The sequence below is a fragment of the Corapipo altera genome, unplaced genomic scaffold, assembly GCF_003945725.1.
Source record: "Corapipo altera isolate COAL_440 unplaced genomic scaffold, ASM394572v1 44, whole genome shotgun sequence".
Classification (NCBI taxonomy): Eukaryota; Metazoa; Chordata; class Aves; order Passeriformes; family Pipridae; genus Corapipo; species Corapipo altera.
In genome coordinates this window covers 14,707,959-14,725,935 of record NW_020884880.1, presented here as the reverse complement: position 1 = coordinate 14,725,935, position 17,977 = coordinate 14,707,959, and the positions used below count along the sequence as shown (strand labels likewise).

The 17,977-nt window shown below is 36.6% G+C and overlaps 1 protein-coding gene across 4 annotated transcripts in view; it reads left to right on the top strand.

The window, feature by feature from the left end:
* The window catches only part of TBC1D5 (TBC1 domain family member 5), a 288,784-nt gene that overhangs the window by 115,115 nt on the left and 155,692 nt on the right, over window positions 1-17,977 (top strand). For all 4 annotated transcript variants that reach the window (XM_027639073.1, XM_027639070.1, XM_027639071.1 and 1 more), the window contains one exon: window positions 16,131-16,197. In XM_027639073.1, coding sequence (XP_027494874.1) covers window positions 16,131-16,197 — 67 coding nt within the window. The remainder of the gene's footprint in view (window positions 1-16,130; window positions 16,198-17,977) is intronic.

Genomic DNA, 17,977 nt, shown 5'->3' with positions numbered 1-17,977 from the left:
CTGTGGCTGGTTAAAACAAAATAATAACACCTATAAAAGGTCCCACTCTGAGAAATATGTACTAATTTCAGGCAAAAATTCTTTTCCTTTGGTGTTTACGAATAGCACTTTTCAAACTTTGCCTAGAGGTAGGGAGGAGTGCTTCAAAAATACGATGTTAAAGTAAAATTACTATAAAAACATGTAATCTTCCATTTTACTGTATTTCTTCTTCTGAATAAGTAATGCTCTAATAAAAATTAAAGAGCAAGTTGCGTTTCGAAGATCAGGTCATCGTAATTCATTGACATTAGGCCACATAACTGAATAATGTCTTACTTCAGTGAAATACATCAAATGAGATCAACAATTATGACTCATAAACATGCCTTGCAGGCATAAAACAGCAGGGAATTAGCATGTGAGGCTGATAAATATGCATGTAAATAAGCTCCCAAAGGAATAACATGGGTTTGATTGATAGGTTTAGAATTGGAACATATGTAAACCCCTTTATTCCTCATTCTGGTGTAGCTAAGTAAAGATGCGTTTTACTTGTTAAAAGTTTCAATAACTTTGTAAATCTTAATGCCACATCTGCTTTTGTGTGTGCAGGCACGTGTGAGTGTCACTTGAGAGATTGATTGAATTGTCTACAGGGTAGATGCCCTCACACCAAGATTGTAGTGTTTGCGTATGTGTATTGGAGCAGTTGTGTATGTGCATGAGCGTGTGCACGTATTTGGGCACCGCGTGTTAGGGAGTGTTGAGCAAAAGATTATTTTGGGGGTTTACAGATTTTAAAGTTTGATTCTGTAGTAGGAAACGGAGCTGTGGTATAGGCACCAGTATATTTATATTTGCAAATACATTTTGCATTGAAGTTAATTACTATTTATATTATAGAAAGTCCCACAAGTGCTACTACATTTAAGAGTCTGGCAGTGATTCTTTATAAACTTCCATTTTTGCTGGCATCTTACAGCTTGAGCTCTTATCTACAACTTCAAAGTACCTATCACAGCAGTATCTCTGTGTTGATCAGCACAAGTGTTTATGCTGTGCAGAGATTTACATCCCTGTTGTTAGAAAAGTATAACATATATTGTGTTTATAAAACATTAATACTTTGCCAAATACAGACCAATTGGTTGCCATTGTCATGTGGCCCGGTGTACATCTGCTTTATTACCATTCCCTGCTATTAGGCAATAAAAACTTTTCCAACTGATGCACACTTACTGATTTTGCATCAAGCTGTAATTATGCTAAAGTGATCTTAGACCAGTGGCAGGCAAGATGCAGAAATATTTTCAATAGTATGAAGTGTGTATTGACTGTAGATTGTGGTTCTGGGCAGTTTATAGCTAAAATAGTCATTCAGAGCAATTGGAAATGGGGCTCGAGCAGAGATCACAGTTGTTCACATGTGAAAATCTCAGTTCTGTAATACCTACCTTTCACTTTGAGATACCTTTTTGTGGAAATAAAGCTTCAGCAAAATACTTCTTCTGTTTAGATTTATAAAGTAGCAGAGAATATATTTTCCAGTTAAGATCAGTAAATTCAGGTGCTATCGCCTGTTTCTGAGACCCAGCTCTTTTTGCTGCTGAAAACTAAATAAACTTGTAGCACTTCAAGACATCGCATCGAATCTCACATGGCTTCTCAAGAAGCAATTTATAGCTTCCTTGTATAATTTGTATAGAAATATTAAGTTGATCCCTGCTGCAACACCATCAACTGCTTAACCCAGAGTGTAACAGCCTGTGACACCAAGAAAAAGTGAACACAGACTAGGGGAGGACAATTTTCCTAACAGAGCTGAATAAGCAGATTGCTATCAGGAACTCTGATGGACCATGTTTCTAGCTGCATAGCACTGTCCTTTTTCACAGAGGATGCCTAGATATCTCTTGAGCCAACAGAAATAGAAAATAAACCACTTTTTTTTCTTCCCTGACAGCGTGCCTCTTTTTACACTCAGGGCCATGACAGGCTGTCACTCCGTTTCAACTTCCCACAAGGACTGTCCTTGAATGGTTCAAGAGAAGCCAGAAAATTGTTGTTAAGTATTTTTTTTCATTCACCTCTAGAATTTTCCACATTTTCTCCAACATGTGTGAAGCCACTGGGAAATATGGTTAAATGAGTTAAGCAGACATCACCCATCTGTGCATCTCGGGGAAAATAAAAACAGTGCTGTCCCTCCGAGAGCTTTCTTGGTACATAACCAAAATCGGAAGAACAACCACGCTCTAAAGCTAAAGAGCTATGCAAGGCTCTTGCAGGGAAAAAGGGAGGAGCACTTCAAAGAAACTGCTGCTTCTGGCTTACCCCAGTCTTGCCGGTGCATGGCCTTTGCAGAATGTAAGGTGGTCCTATCACCTATGCTTCTCCCAAATGCCTGAAGGCTGCTGGACACGACTGCACATCATATTTGGTTCAGACAGTGTTAAAAACCTGGCATACAGTCTCAGCTCTGAATTTCAGTCCCCTCACAAGCCAAAACAATCACGTTGCAGCCTTCCTCTTGTTTGTATAAATGTTGTACAATTTTAGATAGAAGGCATTGCAAGAACCCCGCTTTTGCTCAGTTCTTGGATTTACCTTTTATTATTGTTCATTGCTGCCCTTTCTACTACTCAAGTGATTTGTAATTTGTATCTCTCAAACGGTTCCCACTTGGATTTCTCATGCACTGAGAAGTCAGATGCCTGACATTACTGTGTAAAGTTAAGTGCTTGGGGTTAATGAGTGGCATTAAATTTTATGAGGTCATGTCCAGTAGATGTTAAAAGAAGCTTAAGGGAACTTTATCACTGATAGAAATTAACAGTTGGCACAAAATAATGCCTGAGGGAGTTCAGTTCTAAGTAAAAATAAAATAGTTGGTATAAAAACTAAAATACAGAGTGATTGTGATTAATGTAAACATTTTTGTTAGGTAATTGGTTACTTGCTGCAGTAAAAGAAATGAGACCTCACAGTTTCAAAGGAAAGAATATTATTGTATTTAGAAAGCAATTAATGTTTCTAGTCAAATAAAAAAAAATCTACATCACGTACAGTATTTATATTCTTTCACTAAATATATAACCTTTGGGGCTATATTTATCAAATAGTCAAGTCTCCACTTACTTACATTAGTTTTTTCTTTGGGCAAAATGTGTTCTCCCTAGTGGAGTATGTTATTTTGTTTCATTAAACCTTTATTTCTACTCACATGCATTGCTTATGTTACAGACCAAATGAGTAAATTCTGTGTACTTAAGTCACCTAAGGTTTATGTTTTGGGGTGACTGATGGATGGCATGAAAATTCTGTTTCAAAAAGAAAATGGCTACATTAACTTATGGATAGATTTGTTTTGCATAATTATGTGGGGAACCATTCGGTAATTACACTAGTATTCACATGCTGTAATTTTCATCGTCTTTATTCACTGTCATCCCAATGAGAGGAAACGGAAACCTTATTCAGATGTATATATTCTTTCTTACAACCTGCAGTCATAGCATATAGCACTTTTTCAAATAATGCCTTTGCTTGAGTAAGACAGCTATTGTCTTGCACACAGACTGTTTTCTTTTTGGCGAAAAGATATTGGACATTTTCTGTCTTAGAGAACTGGGGTAACTGTTGAGAAAAATCAACTACTCCTAAACATTTTTCCCATTATTGTGTAAACTAAATATTCAGCCTTTTGGAAAACTTCCATATAACTGTTTGGCACAAGAAAAAATCTAGTCATGCTTGTCTCATTTGAATTTTAGAAGTCGCATATTTCTTACATCTTCAAGTGCTTTGTACTTGCATCCTCAGTTCCATTATGAAGTGCCACCAGGGATTGACACTACTCATCCTCTGCACAGGAGGGCAAGGGTGGAGAACAGAAATCTGTCCCATGATGAATTACATACTTTTTTGCAAAAATGTTTTGTGAGGAATTTCTTTCTCAGTATCTACAACAAGAGCAATCATTGTTTGACAAACCACCTTGTACTGTAGTAAATAGAAATGTTTTGTCATTCTTGCTGTCAATTTGATATATTTTTATATTCTGATGTACCTGTGGACTTTCATCTCTTAGACATCTAGAGTTTACTGCTAATGCATATATGCCTTTGCTCTTCAGATTTTTCTAGATCTGTCACTCACAACATGCATCTGCTTTTGCACCAGTGAAGTACACAGTTGGTAGTCTCCAAATTGACTAAAGGTTGATATACAAGAATTTTGATTAAAATCTAGTGTTTTCATTATGCTTTGGCATAGTTTGATTTGGCAGCTTAAAAGCTCTAGCTCAGTACTTCTTTTATACTGTTTGACGACATGTTTATTTCTTCAGGTAAATTAATAGAAAATGTAGGGTTTCATGTTCTCTCAGTTACAGGTCCACTGGATGTATAATGTATTCCAAGAATTAGCAGTCTTAATAAGACAGCGTCAAACTAAGAGTCCAGGGCTTTCTGGCTTCATCTTATAAAACCAAGCTAGGCAGCTTTAAGGTGAGGTGTCCCTTTCTGGTGCAGGTTCCTTCTGTATAGTTAAGTTGATTAGGACAAGGGCTGTTCTGTTGGGGGCAGGAACACCCAGTGTTGAGTATCTGAGTCTTTGTGACAGAGTTGGTTGTCTTCAGGTTTGGGGTTTTTTCCTCAGATGTCTTGCTCATGTTTGCCATCAGGTAACCTGATTTTTATTTTTTTTTAACAGTGCATTTCTGAATTCTCTTACTTTTAGACTCTGCTGCTACTGGAACACCTTTTAGCTTTTACCCATATAACTTTAAACATAACCCAGAAACTAAGTTGCTTTTTTGAAACTATTCACATAATCAATTTGTTAAGGAATGACAAACTGTGCTTTCTGTTGTGTTCTGAATGATGGATGAAGGAAGTAAAAATCATATGCACTTCTACTATGCTGTGTTCATAGTTAAAGCACTTTGTGTATGCACTTCTAATATGTTGTGTTCATAGTTAAATAAGCCATTGTTTATCTCTCCACTTTTTTTTTTTTTGGTGTGTGAAATTCTGCTAAAAAGTGTTATTTAGTTACATTATTAAAAATGTATTTATGCAGTAGATGTGAGCAGGATCCTATTTCTAACTAATTTAATAGATTATCCTTCAATTTATGTTAGTATAAATTCAAAGTAGCCTTTTGGACCTACAGATCTGGCTGCTTCCAGCAGTGCTACAAGGAATTGTGGTAGGGAAGGAGGAGGCTGCAGCTGGAAGGAGGTGGCAGATCTGAGCTGGGGTGACAGGGGTGTTGTGGATGCCCAAGTGCCTCTCCCTGGCCCTGGACATTTTAGTAACTGACTGCTTCCCAGGTTGCTTCACATGGGACTTTCTTCATCTCTTACTGCGAGCTTTTAAAACTGTGGCATTTAAGGAGAGTCCAGGCATTGCCCAGTCTTACATCTCAGTGACAATTCATAACTTGAAGTTTCTCATCTGCTTCCTCTTCCTCACAGCCAAACTCTGCAGTTCTGCTGGTGTCTCTCGGTGGGTAGTGCCAGCCCTTCCACTGGATGCCAAGTAGCTCCACTGCCATTTAGTTTTCGTGGGCCAGAATTTCCATGTTTTCATTTATTCTTTTATTTGTTTATTATTCCAAAATTCTTTTATTCTTTCAGGTTGCCTCCTAGCCATAAATGCTGTCTGTTTTCCCATTCCAGACAAGCAAGTAGCTAGTGACGCATGTGTCACCACAGTAGCCACATAGATGCTTTGATTTCAGGCTGTCCCTCTTTGCATGCATGTGCTGGGCTAAGTAAAGTGATATGATTTTCACAGTGTTCCTAAATACATTTACACTCAAGAAAGAAGATCCTAAAAGTACATTTTGCTTTCAGAAGCCTTTGACATCTGTCAGCAGTGTTTTAAGCCATCAGCCTGCTGCAGTAGCATCCTTTGATAAGAAACAACAAAGAAACAAAGCGGAATTGCCCCTGCTCTTTTTAACCCTAGTCCTCGCTAGAATGAGACCACCTCCCCACCTTAAGGAGGTGAGAATCTGTATCACTACCACATGGCTCTCAGAGCAGGCTGGCCTTCCTCCTGCTAAACCTGTTAGTTGAAGATCAACTCACTGCTTGTTGAAAGGGCAATTCTGTTTCAATAAAAGAGCGCTTAATCCTTTCTCGCTTGTCTTCTACTATCTATTAATATTGGCAAAACAACACAATGTTAGAAAACTCCTGCTCAATCTCTTTTGGTTTGGGGGTTTTTTTCTTAGAGTCGATTGAATATGCATTACTGCTTTTGAATATGAAAATCAGACTATACATACATATTATTTATTATCCCAAACAGAAAGATTGCGTCTATCTATAAGATAGAAATGTGGTTAACATTAGTATGTAATTGAAGTAAGTTAAAGGACAATAGTAACCTTCAAACATATAAAGAGATGGTATGTTTTTCTTATTGTCAGTGTAAATGGTCTCTGGAGACCACCTTTTTACAGTGATTGTGCATGTCTAAGATGAGGCAAAGCTGCATGACCAGTGCCATCTCAGGAGGATGCTGAGTCATTAACTCATGTTTATTGCCTTTTGCCATCTTTAGATTATTGCAATTTATAGCTCAAAGGCCTTTTAGGCATTTTATAAGTTAAATTAGCTAAATTCTTCTGGATGCAAGTGACAAGTCACTCGGCATTTGTATATCATCAGGGTGTAAGTTCCCAGCAATGATGCCAGGCGGCTTCTAAGATTTTTTTTTTCTTTCTGTGCAAAGTCTAATTGTGCTACTTGTCCCTAGTTATACTGGAGCTAATTTGTGATTTTGTAAAGTGTGTGTGCTCTTAAAGAATTTACTGAAGTTAAGAGATGATATTATTTATTAGGTATACATCTTCCACTTCAATCAGACTACATTAAAATGTCGGTATCTTATCCTGGAATCTTTTGAGTCACATTTGCTGATGACCTAGGAATTTGTTTAGGTTATACATGATAAATGACCAGCCAGGTTATGCAGCAGATACAGGCTGTAGTACTGAGCTTATGAACAGAAGTGCACATAATATACTATGGGCCAAAGGCTATTGCACTAGGAGAAATAACTGAAAGAAAAGAAGAACTGCATTTTACCTTATCCTGTGGATTTTTTGTTTTACCACTCTTATTGCTGCTGGTAGCAAATTCAATCCAGGCATTACTGGACTAAATGTGTATTGACTTCAGTGAGTCACATTTGCTTATATAAGCTAGTATTGTGTGGTTCCCATTAAATGGGAAGTCAGACTATTTTTCCATGCATGTGCATTTTCCAAGGTGTTTAAATCACTATTTACATCACAGTTAAACTTGGTCTTCCCATCATGCTCACAGAGTTTATATTAAAATACAACTGGATGTAAATTACTTGAGATTTTGGTAACTTTCAATCACCTGAGAATTCTTCTGAAGTATTTCTATGAATTAGTTCAGAGCTATTAGAGTGAAATTCCTTATTCTGTGTATTGGTTTTAGTTTAGAGTACAGTGCATAGCTCAGTATATTTTGGTAAATGCAGAGGCTTCAATAGGAAAAGACAAAATATAAGTCCCTTTAATATACTTATTGTTGAATTTATTTTAAATTGAGCTGCACAGGACTACATTTCTTAAACACTGATGCTACATTCTAATTTCAGAATCAGTCTTCTAGATCTTTGTATATCTTTTCCTGTCCACACTTCTTCACACATACGTTTTACATGAGGAACAGTGGCATGTTAATTTACAGACTAACTTAATGACGAGGTTGGTGTTTAGATTTGTGAACACTCAGAAGCAGTTTCACTTAAAATGGAAACCTTCTTATTTTTATGTGTCTTGATTTAAACGGATGTGCATAGACAAAATTGTTTCAAACAGATTTTGCCTGGAGAATACACAGTTTACTCAAATATGCGTGTACACAAATGCAATTGTGATTTTATATGCAAAGATCATAGAAGATGCCACTTGATTGTCATAAATCAGCAATCCAAAAGACACCAGAATTGACTGGGTTTGAGCAACATGCAGTACAAGATATTCTTATTATCTCCAGAAGTTTTTGTTCCTAAGTGCAGACCGATGTGCCTGCCTATCAAATTGTTCAAACAGCTTTCTGCAGGGCTAAAACAGGCTTTGATTTTGCACCTTGGTTCCAGCGTTCTTTACCTACTTCCAGATGTGACCAGCTTTCACTGTCACAAGATTTTCATCTCTGTGGGTACTGTATTGTGTTTTACAATTGCGTTCCTTTAATAACTCAAATAAATTTAAGGGGAAAAGACACTGTTAATGCTGATTATATTTTTTCATGTCAATATTGAAGGATAAAATATTTGAGCCTGTGTAAGACTTTTGTACTTCAATTGTAAGTTCATTAGTTCATCTTACAGTTCATTATCTGCATATATCACTAATTATCACAGTGTATAATTTTTTATTTTATAAGTGGCAAAATATAATATTTTAGGGCAGAGCTGATCAAACTAAAATGCTATCAGAAATCTGTGCTGCATGCATTCAAAGTGTGCATCTAATGCTGAATGAACTTGAAGCAAGGGATGGAGTCAGGTTTGTACATAAAGGATTGCTCACCCAAAAGCTGCATCATATTTATTTCAGAAAACGGAACTCGCTCAGAGTGAAACGTTCTTCAACTTTCCAGCCTAATAATTATTTAATAAATATCCGAAGTGCTGTGCACTCAATTCTTTAGCTGAAGGCATTATTTTCAGTTTTCTGTACACCGCTTCGAGCGTGCTCCATTTAATCATTTTAAAAGCTTATTTGCTGTAAATTGAATTGAACGCTGTAGTTGCGCGGGTGTCGTGTGAAGGGCCGGCCGGCCTGGGCCCGCCGCGGCGGTGCCGGGCGGGGAGCGGCGGCCGCGCCATCCGAAACTCTGCAGCGCCCTCTCTTGGCGCGGCGCGGCACCGCCCCCGCCCCGCCGCCCCCGGAGCCGAGGAACCCGCAGCGCCGCGGCGTTTTACTTTCTAAAGATCTGCTTCATGTGGTAAAATCTCGATTTGCCGTATGTTTTCGGGATTAGTGCTCCTTTTCTTTTTTTTTTTTCTTTTTTTTTTTCCCTCCTCCCACTGCCGTTTCGGTGTATCAGCGGACCCGAATCAGAAAGCTTCGGTCGTCTTTTTGTATTTTGTTTTATTTTTTCCTTTCTGCTGAGATCCTGAAGACTTCCAAACTGCATATTTGGTGTTGTAGAAATACAAATTGTCTGCTCTTTTGTAAACCTTTCAATTATCAGACGGTTCCCTTTCAAAATAATAGAGGAGCTTGGAATCACCCATGCTAAAATTAAGAATTTATAACTGTATGGAACAGATGTTTTCATAAACATTTGCTATAATTAATTTCAACTAGGGGATTGAAGGAACAAAGCAGTTTTTCCCTCTTCAAAACTTTATTGCCTTTTCCCCATACAGCGAACTCAGAAATCTTTGCTTTAATATTGTTAATGAAACAAATTTACTCTTCCGTTTGGTTTTCATTGTGGAAAAAGGAAAGCTTAATTTAAACAAGATACCGGTCTTTGGAACAACGGAGAAATACCCTGAATTTCGAACATCGGATATAAAGGATTAAAATACAGAGCATAAGTGTTTAGGTGCTCATTTCTGAGACCACAGCTCTGTAGTGTCAATTGGCAGAGATTCCTACGTATTAGAATAAATTTTATCCAGATCAGTCTGGTGATCTGTGGAGTAAATAGTACAAAGGAATTTTATGTTTGAAGAGTTGTGAACCTTGGTGTTAGAAAAAGCAAAAGAGTCTCGTGGCATTATATATAGTTTTAATGCATAGTAAAATGCTTATTGTATGTTGATTACCCCTTTATACTCACAATAAAGGTCTGCAATCTGTTAAGCAATTTTTTGTTGTTGTTTGTATTATGTGAGGAACACATTTTGACTAAAATCATTTTTCCATATTTGTATTGTCACTAGTTTGGGGGGCATATTTTTTGGAATATGTGTTAGTTTAGGGCCAGCATTTTGATATTATTATGAAAAAGAAAAAAAAATCCATACATTATTGTTCTCTTTTTACCAGTTCCTATATATCATATCAATATCATTTGAGAAAAAAAATGGTTCAATTTTTAGAAAAAGAACAGCTTAATTGTTTTACACCTGAAAGAACCAGTGCAGCTGCAAGGATTTTTTGAGCAAACTAGAATTCCTGACTGATCTGTCATCTATAAAGTGTGCAAAGAAAAATAGGTAGCTGTCATTAAAATTACATTTCAGCTTTCAATAACCATTTAATGAGTAGCGTAATTATATAAGTATGGTACCTCAAGTACTTCACTCAATAATTAAAAATAATCTCATCTTTAAAGTGAAAGCGCTGTAATTATTATTTGACTTAACCAGGACCACTGTTATGATCTCCAGTGGCACCTCAGATTGTTCAAAGTGGTTTTAAAAGTATAAATTAAAATTGGATAAATCATTAAATTATTAAGCTTTAAATATGGTGAAAATTAATATAGCATGGAATTTTGAAGTCATGTTGTAAGAATTGACAACCTTAGACTGCAAACATAGATTAGTGTTAAAATTTTTCTTGTCTCTAATCATAAAACACTGCATTAATGATCGAGTGTTTTATATCAACTGAAATTTTCACAACTGTTAAATAAATTTTGTGCTTTAACAACATTTTAACCTTTGATTAGAATACAAAGAAAATATAAAGCAAAGTGCAGACAGGTCAGCAGAAGAATCTGTCTCCATTATGACACTTCTAAGCAGGGAAATGCAGATTGATTTCCTAAGTAGGGTCACTTTTATCACAAATTCCTAAACTGCCAACCATAAAACCATTTCATAGCTGACACAAGAGTGGTAAATAGGTTATTACTATATATACGTGTGCCCAAACATAGACATGCATATGTGTATGTACACATGCATAAATAAATATGTGTATATGTAAAGACATTTTCTCGGTATCAAAGCATATTTTAAAAAAAAAAAATAGAGCTTAATTATTTTTTTTAAGTAGGAGTACAGCCACAGAGCAAGGCCATGTCACTGAAGCTTCTTGTCTTCGTGGACTTGCAGCTGCTCGTGATAATATCCCATATCTTCTCCATAAGAAGTCCAGTGCTGGATTTTTACATCTCACAGGAAATAGCTGTTTTCAGAGAGGTAATGAAAGAGATGAGGGAGAAATGTCTGATCCCTACATTATTCTTCACATACGTTTTTACTCTTGCTGAGCACATGCTTAAGCTCATTGTGCCTGGAGCATATCCAGAACATCTTCCCGCCTGTGAATTGGGGCTCTGAAATGCTGTCCAGTTTCTTCTTATTACCTGAAGAGGAAACTGTGTACTGCACCTTGAAAAAGCTCTTCTGTGAGAAAATACACTATTGGTTGAGTCACCATCCCTGTAGGTATTTAAGAGACAACTGGCATTTTTAAAGATCTGGCACCTTGGGACATGGTTTAGTGCTGGACTTGACAGTGCTGGGTTAGTGGTTGGACTCAATGATCTTAGAGGTCTTTTCCAACCTAAACGGTTCTGTGATTCTATCGGTATAATAGGCTGTTAAAAAAATAAAAATACAGAAACTGTGTGTGTATTTCAGTTAGGCTTTTCCTTGCGATTTTCAAATAATCTTCAGGAAGTGTATTTGGAATCCTCCTTATTCTGAGTTCTCCTATTTTGTGTGATGTCTGTAATCTCAAATATGTTCTTACATATTTTTACAAAGAGTTCTTACATGTATTCTTACAAAGAAAACAGTTACTGCAAGTGACAAGCCCGTGTGTTCTGGGTGAATATAATATCGTAGCATATGTACAGTTCCCAAATTCTTCTCCATGCATCTCAGAAGTCTAAAGAAGCCAGCATTTGCAATCTCCTTTTTTGACTGGTTAGTGAAAGTGTCAATTTTGAGTTGTGCAGATTCTCTTGAAACAGCCTCCAGCTATGTCCAGTAATGCTGGGTCCCAGCTACTCGAGTCCCAGCTGCCTTTAGCCCTTGGTCTTCATGCACAAGAACAGATTTTGCTAAAATGGGGCAGCTGAACAGAATTCTTCCAAGAGAAAGTTTTCATTCGCAGAAGAGGGAGTTTCTACAGTTAAAGCAGCAGCGAGAAGATATCCAGATCATTTTCAGTCCCTTTGGAAGGATATAGCCTTATTTTATTATTGTATTAAAACCAGTAACTACTTTAGTGCTGTAAGCCATACTTACTTTGATATGGATTCTTGTTATGGTATTGGTTGTTTCCCTTCTTTTCCCTCTGAAAGTGTGACAATATTTATTTTACCTTTTTTCCCCTTAGCTTTTGCATTTGAAGTTAGGAAAGCTTTTCATGAGGTGTGTGGCAGGGTTGGTAGAGCATCTTCTTGTTTCTTCAGCAGACCCATTCTTCCAATAATTGAGTCTCAGAATGAAAGTAAAGAGTAGGATCATACGGAATCAAATAGTACTTTTAAAGGAGACCACAAATTTCGTTACCTCCATCATGAGTCTTATGTTCATAATCGTTCAGTATATATTTCAATTTTACCAGAAAGTTGGGTCATTATCAGTGAAGAGGATAGAAGTAATGTATCTGTTCTACTGAGAATTCACCATACCTTTCAGGGGAGTAATTGGAACTTTCCTGAGGAGAGGTGATCCAGGACAGGGATTCCCACAGCTTAATGTCATTCATTAGTTAAGAAACACTCCCTTTTGTTCTCAAGTATCGCTGACAAGGGAAACTTAATAGGATTTTCTTGAAAACCTTTTTAATAAAACTAGGTAAAATGTAGAGTCTTCTTTTAACTCAATGAATGCTTTGCACTTTGCTTTATGATTTTTATCCCTTTCAGTGAAAGACATCTTCATCATCTTTCAAGGTGTCATAACAGGCATACCTATCTGAAAAGGAATGGAGCAAGAGAGCAATCACAGAAGTGCCTGCTCTACTAAATCCTGGGTTTGGGAGCTGAATACACCTAGTCCTATCCAATTTTGGTAGCTGCTTCTAATGCAGCAAAAGCAGCTCTCAAAAAATGCCCAACAGTAACTTGTATGATAATGAGATTTATTAACAATGGGTATATAATTCAGAATGCTAAAGTATTTTGGTGATCATTTAAATAAAGGAGATTACTGTCTTCAGAATAAAGCAAGCTACGCTTAGAGTAAGTAGCTTGTGAAGAACAGCTCAGTGGATGTCGCAGAATCAGGATCCCACCAAATGTTTCTTGTGGGACCCTGGTGAAAGAACAGCTATTTATCCTGGTCTTCTTTGCAAGGTCCGGTTAACTCTTCAAGCAGGACAAATGTTTTTTTTGAAAGATGGTAAAGGCCTTGCATTTTTTGAACGATTCTTAAATTTCATTTTTAGAAAAGAAGAAAGATTGTGTTGCCATTCTTGAAAAGAGATATTTTTCAGCATACAGACTTAGCATTGTGTATGAGTTTTCTTTTCAGGTCTGACTAGTGTGATAGGTGAACGCTGAGGAGTTGTATAAATATAAATAAAGTGTAGTAGGACCCATTTTGATGCGCTGTGTCCCTGTAGCAGTTGCCCGATATCACTGCACCTAGCCATATGGCTTTGAAAGAGGCTGAACATAGTTCAGTCATTTCTCTGAATGCTCAGGATCAGATGTGGAGATGGGCAATATATGAAAAAGCGTATTACTGAAAATTGTCCCAATATGGGAGACTATTTTACAAGATATGAGGAAAAAAACGAACAGATGGTTATTAATAATGGGAGGGTCGGCTCCTGGATGAAATATCTGGTGTTTTTAATTTAGTTGAATTTAGTAAACAAAAAGCAGATTGATTGAGTAGGATTTCCATTTTCAAAATAAATTGAGAGAGCTAATTAGTGAAATCAACTGGACTGAGTGATATTAGACTAAAATGTAGTAGAGGTTTGGGATTTATTTTAGACAAAGGTGCAAAAGTTAATAAAAAAAACTGCATTCCAAATTAGATGAGAAAAAAGCCACTTGAAAGTTCTATGCCAAAGTGAATGATAAAGTATTTTTAAAGGAATGTGAGGAGCAAGCAAAGATCCTGAAAGAAACAGGAAAGCGTCTTGATCTGCAAAGAAGGCCACATCCTGAATATCAGGAAGTGTGGGGTTACAGTGGCAATCAGCAAAAGTTAAGTTGAATTAGATCATAAGAAGGGAATTTAAATTAACAAGAAAATATTACTTAACTGTGTAAAGAAGCTTTCCAGGGAAGAAAACGAGAACCATTGTGCAGTGGAAATGAGCAAATGATAATAAATGTAATCCAGGTATGGTATAAATCAGAAAATATTTAATTTTCAGTAAAAACAAAATTTCAGGCAAAAAGACCTGAAAATAAATCAATAAAATAAATGAGAGTGTTGAGAGATACAATAAATTAGCACAGCTAATAAAGATTAAAGCATCTGACTTGAAGAGAAAATGTCTTTCAAGAATACTGACAAATACTGCGGCATATAACAATTTTTTAGTATTTTACTTCACAACTGATAACATATATTTGAAGAAGTGGAAATGTAGTACCTGTACTTAATCAAAGAGGGAAAAGAAGTGATAGCAAAGCATCTGCATGGGCTGACCATTATCTGTGCAGAGCTTTAGAAAAGTTTTTAAGAAAGAAGTAAGAGAGAAAAGTAAAGCAAATTACATAAGTTCTGTTGCGGGGGTTTTTTTGTTAAATGGGAGATTGTGGCCAGCTAACATGCTCACCTTTCAAAATATACATTAAGGAAATACATTAAGTCTATCTGGACCTCAGTAAATCATCTGATGCAGTGCCACAGGAGATGCTGTGAAATAGAAAGGATGGGGATTAATGAAATATAGTAATTTTAAGATAAATAAAAGAATGCAGATTTTAATGAAAAAATTATTTTTTGGTGAATTTTGTGGTTGAACAGATCTTATCCAGTGTTTTCATTTATTGTCTTGCCACAGAATGAGAGCTGATAAACTTCTATTAAGAAAATTTATTAGAAGGTAGTATCTAGTGCAGGAACAAATAGAGTATTCAGGTAGGATGGTCCTTTCTGAAGAAGAGAGGACTGCAAACAGCATGAAATTGTGTGAAACACAGTATTGCACCAGCAAGAATTTCTACTGTAAACTGCAAACTGCTGTTCATAAATAAAAATGGAGAGTGATCATATAGGCATCTTGGTTAAAGATGACTGTGAAACTGCAAGATGATGTGGCATGACCATAGACTGTATTGAGCAAAATTTTTTTTCAAAGAAAAGAAAACCACTGTCCAAATAATCAACTGACTAAACTTTTACTATGCTGTTTATAGCTCCTGTCCCTTCTTTTGCATGTGTAAGAAGCACTGAGTTTAACAAAATGGGGAATAAGGGGCCTCATTTAGAAAAAAGACTGAAAGAACTTGATTTCAATAAGCAGAACAGAGGTGCACAATGCTATCTGTAAATGAATTAAGGAGGCACACAGGGACATAGGAGAGTTACCAAGAGAAATGACAGGTTGGGCAAGAATAAACAGTATAAAACAGGACAGGAATAACTTTGCTTTGAAGACTACATGACTCCTGGCTTTTAGCAGTCCTTCAATAGAAGTAGTTATAGAGAGGAAAATTTCCTTGTAATCCTTGATTTTTAGGAACTTCACTGTTTTATGTATCACCAGCCCACAGGATGTAAAACAAGATGTTTTGCAGACATCTTAATAGGTAGTTTCAGAGAAGCTTTGAACTTGTGCTATGACAAAAAATATCTGGTATCCTACAGTCAACTCAAAATGCTTCACAAAATAGATGAACTTTAACATTTTTTGACTTAATGTTAGTAAAATGAAACTCATCTACTTATGTGGTGTACTTCTGTAAGCTTATACTAGTACAATTGTGTTTAATAATTTGAGAAGGGATTCAGTCAGAACTGTAAGTGAAATTAAGCATCATATTTTCCAAACATTTAGACTACAAACTGAACATGGAGGCTACTTAAGAGAGCTCTAAGAATCTGAAGATGTAAAATTGAGATTTGTCTAAGTAAGTTTTATTTGAGTTTTGTCGTAACTAAAGTTACCATATGGTAAAATCAGTTGCAATTCTCATCAATATTGTTTTTTTGTTATCAGGGTTTGTCTTAAAACAAAGGTGTTTTCTCTTATTTTTTTATTAGGGGGATCAAATGAAAATGGAAGCACACACCAAACCTCAGATTCTGATGGAACTTTTATTTCTTACAGGTTGGTAATTTTTTATATTTATTTTCTAATTTTAGAAAGGTTAACTTTAATAAGCAGCATAATCTATTTAAAGTGAAAGAACATGTCCTGTTCTTTAGATTGAGCAATCTAAATTAAAACAGTGGACTGAAGAACGTGAAGGATTTAGTTAAGGAATGATCTCAAAAGTTGTTTTCTGGATTACTATTTTTTTTTAGAAAATTGTTCAACTTGCTTAACTAATGAAAGTACAGTATATTTGTGAGGCTAAATATTTTTTAAGGGTCTTTTTTTTTTTGCTTTCTCCAAAGTATACAGTAAAGTAGAAAGTCTCAACTAAACTCAGAACAACTAAGCTAAATGTTGAAATATTCAGCTTATCAGTGGTCACCTTTCTGATCTTCGCCAAAGTAACTGGATCTGTGGTCCATGTGGAACTCTATTTGCTCATTATTTCAGGTCAAAAAACAAACCCAGGATTAATTAAATGTGAGGTTCTTTGATAGGAAAATAGTATTTCAATTCTGTTAGTAGTAAACACCAGCTAAGAAACACGATGCTCAGTAACTTTTTGCAGCAATGTCACTGAACTTGAGTCTAGTTTGGGTACATACCAGAGGGTGTCCTGTGCTTGAGACCACAGAAAGATAATCAGCAGATATGCAGTTTCATCTTTCACTCCTCAAAATACTGCCCTTCCTACAAAAAAAATCTTTGTCCTTGTGACTAGTAAATTAATAGTATGATTTATGCTAACTGGAATGATTACATCTGATTTTGATGTTTAAGTATGGTAAAATGAAACAAGCCTACCACATGATTATTTTGGAATCATTTAGTGAACTGTGTTGGTTGGCATCATTTTCATTTTTTGTTTGTAGTCTGTTGGAGTGTTTACTTCAAAGAGGTGTAGTCAGGCAGGAGGAACCTGCCTGTTTGCCTTGTCCTGGTTGCAGCCGGCTGGGCGGGGAATACCACACTGTGGTGCAGGCGCTGAGCTGTACTGGTCATGAGGAGCCTTCAGGCGTGGGGTGGCAGGGAGGGACACAATGCTGGAGAAACCTGTTGCATGCTGGAGACTGAGAGATTGCCAAGGAGAGCAAGGAGCAAACAGCCTGGTCTTGAGGATGTTGAAAAGAAAGACTTTTTGTAAGGACCTAGAGGGAACAGCAAAGAGTTTGCTGCGATTCAAACACCCAGAGGAAGCTTCTGGACTGAGAGCAAGGTTGGAAAAAAGGGTGTGCCTGCAGGGACATGGTGGGACTGGGGAGATTTGATTTAGGTATCCTAGTAAGTTAACTAATGAAATCTACTTTGTGATGACATAAAACTCTTCTAGGGTAGTTAGCATGTTCACGTTGATAAAAATATTTTAGCAGATCCATTTCAGGGTTCTACCTGACTCTGTTTCTTGTCATATTCATGTTCTCTAACGCGTGCAACATACTATTTACGTTAAAAGAAGGGCTCAAAAATACAAACCAGAATAATCTTTGTGGTTTTTAGGTGAGAAGCATATGTAGATACAGAGACCACAAAGCAGTCTCTAAAAAAGAGAAAGATAGAATTTAGCGAGATGAACAAAAGAAAGTTGAGAACTCTGTCTGCCATTAATTCCAGGACACTTATTCCTAAAAGTCATCAAGAGCTCCAACCATTTTACCTGCCAAGGGGTTACACTTAAAGCAGCCAGCTTCATCTGGGCTCTGGTTCCACAAGAGTGTGAGCTGTGGAGCTGGAGTCTGACCCCTTCTTCCTACCCTGCTCCACTCATGCAGTAACACTCATCTCTCAGGGAGTT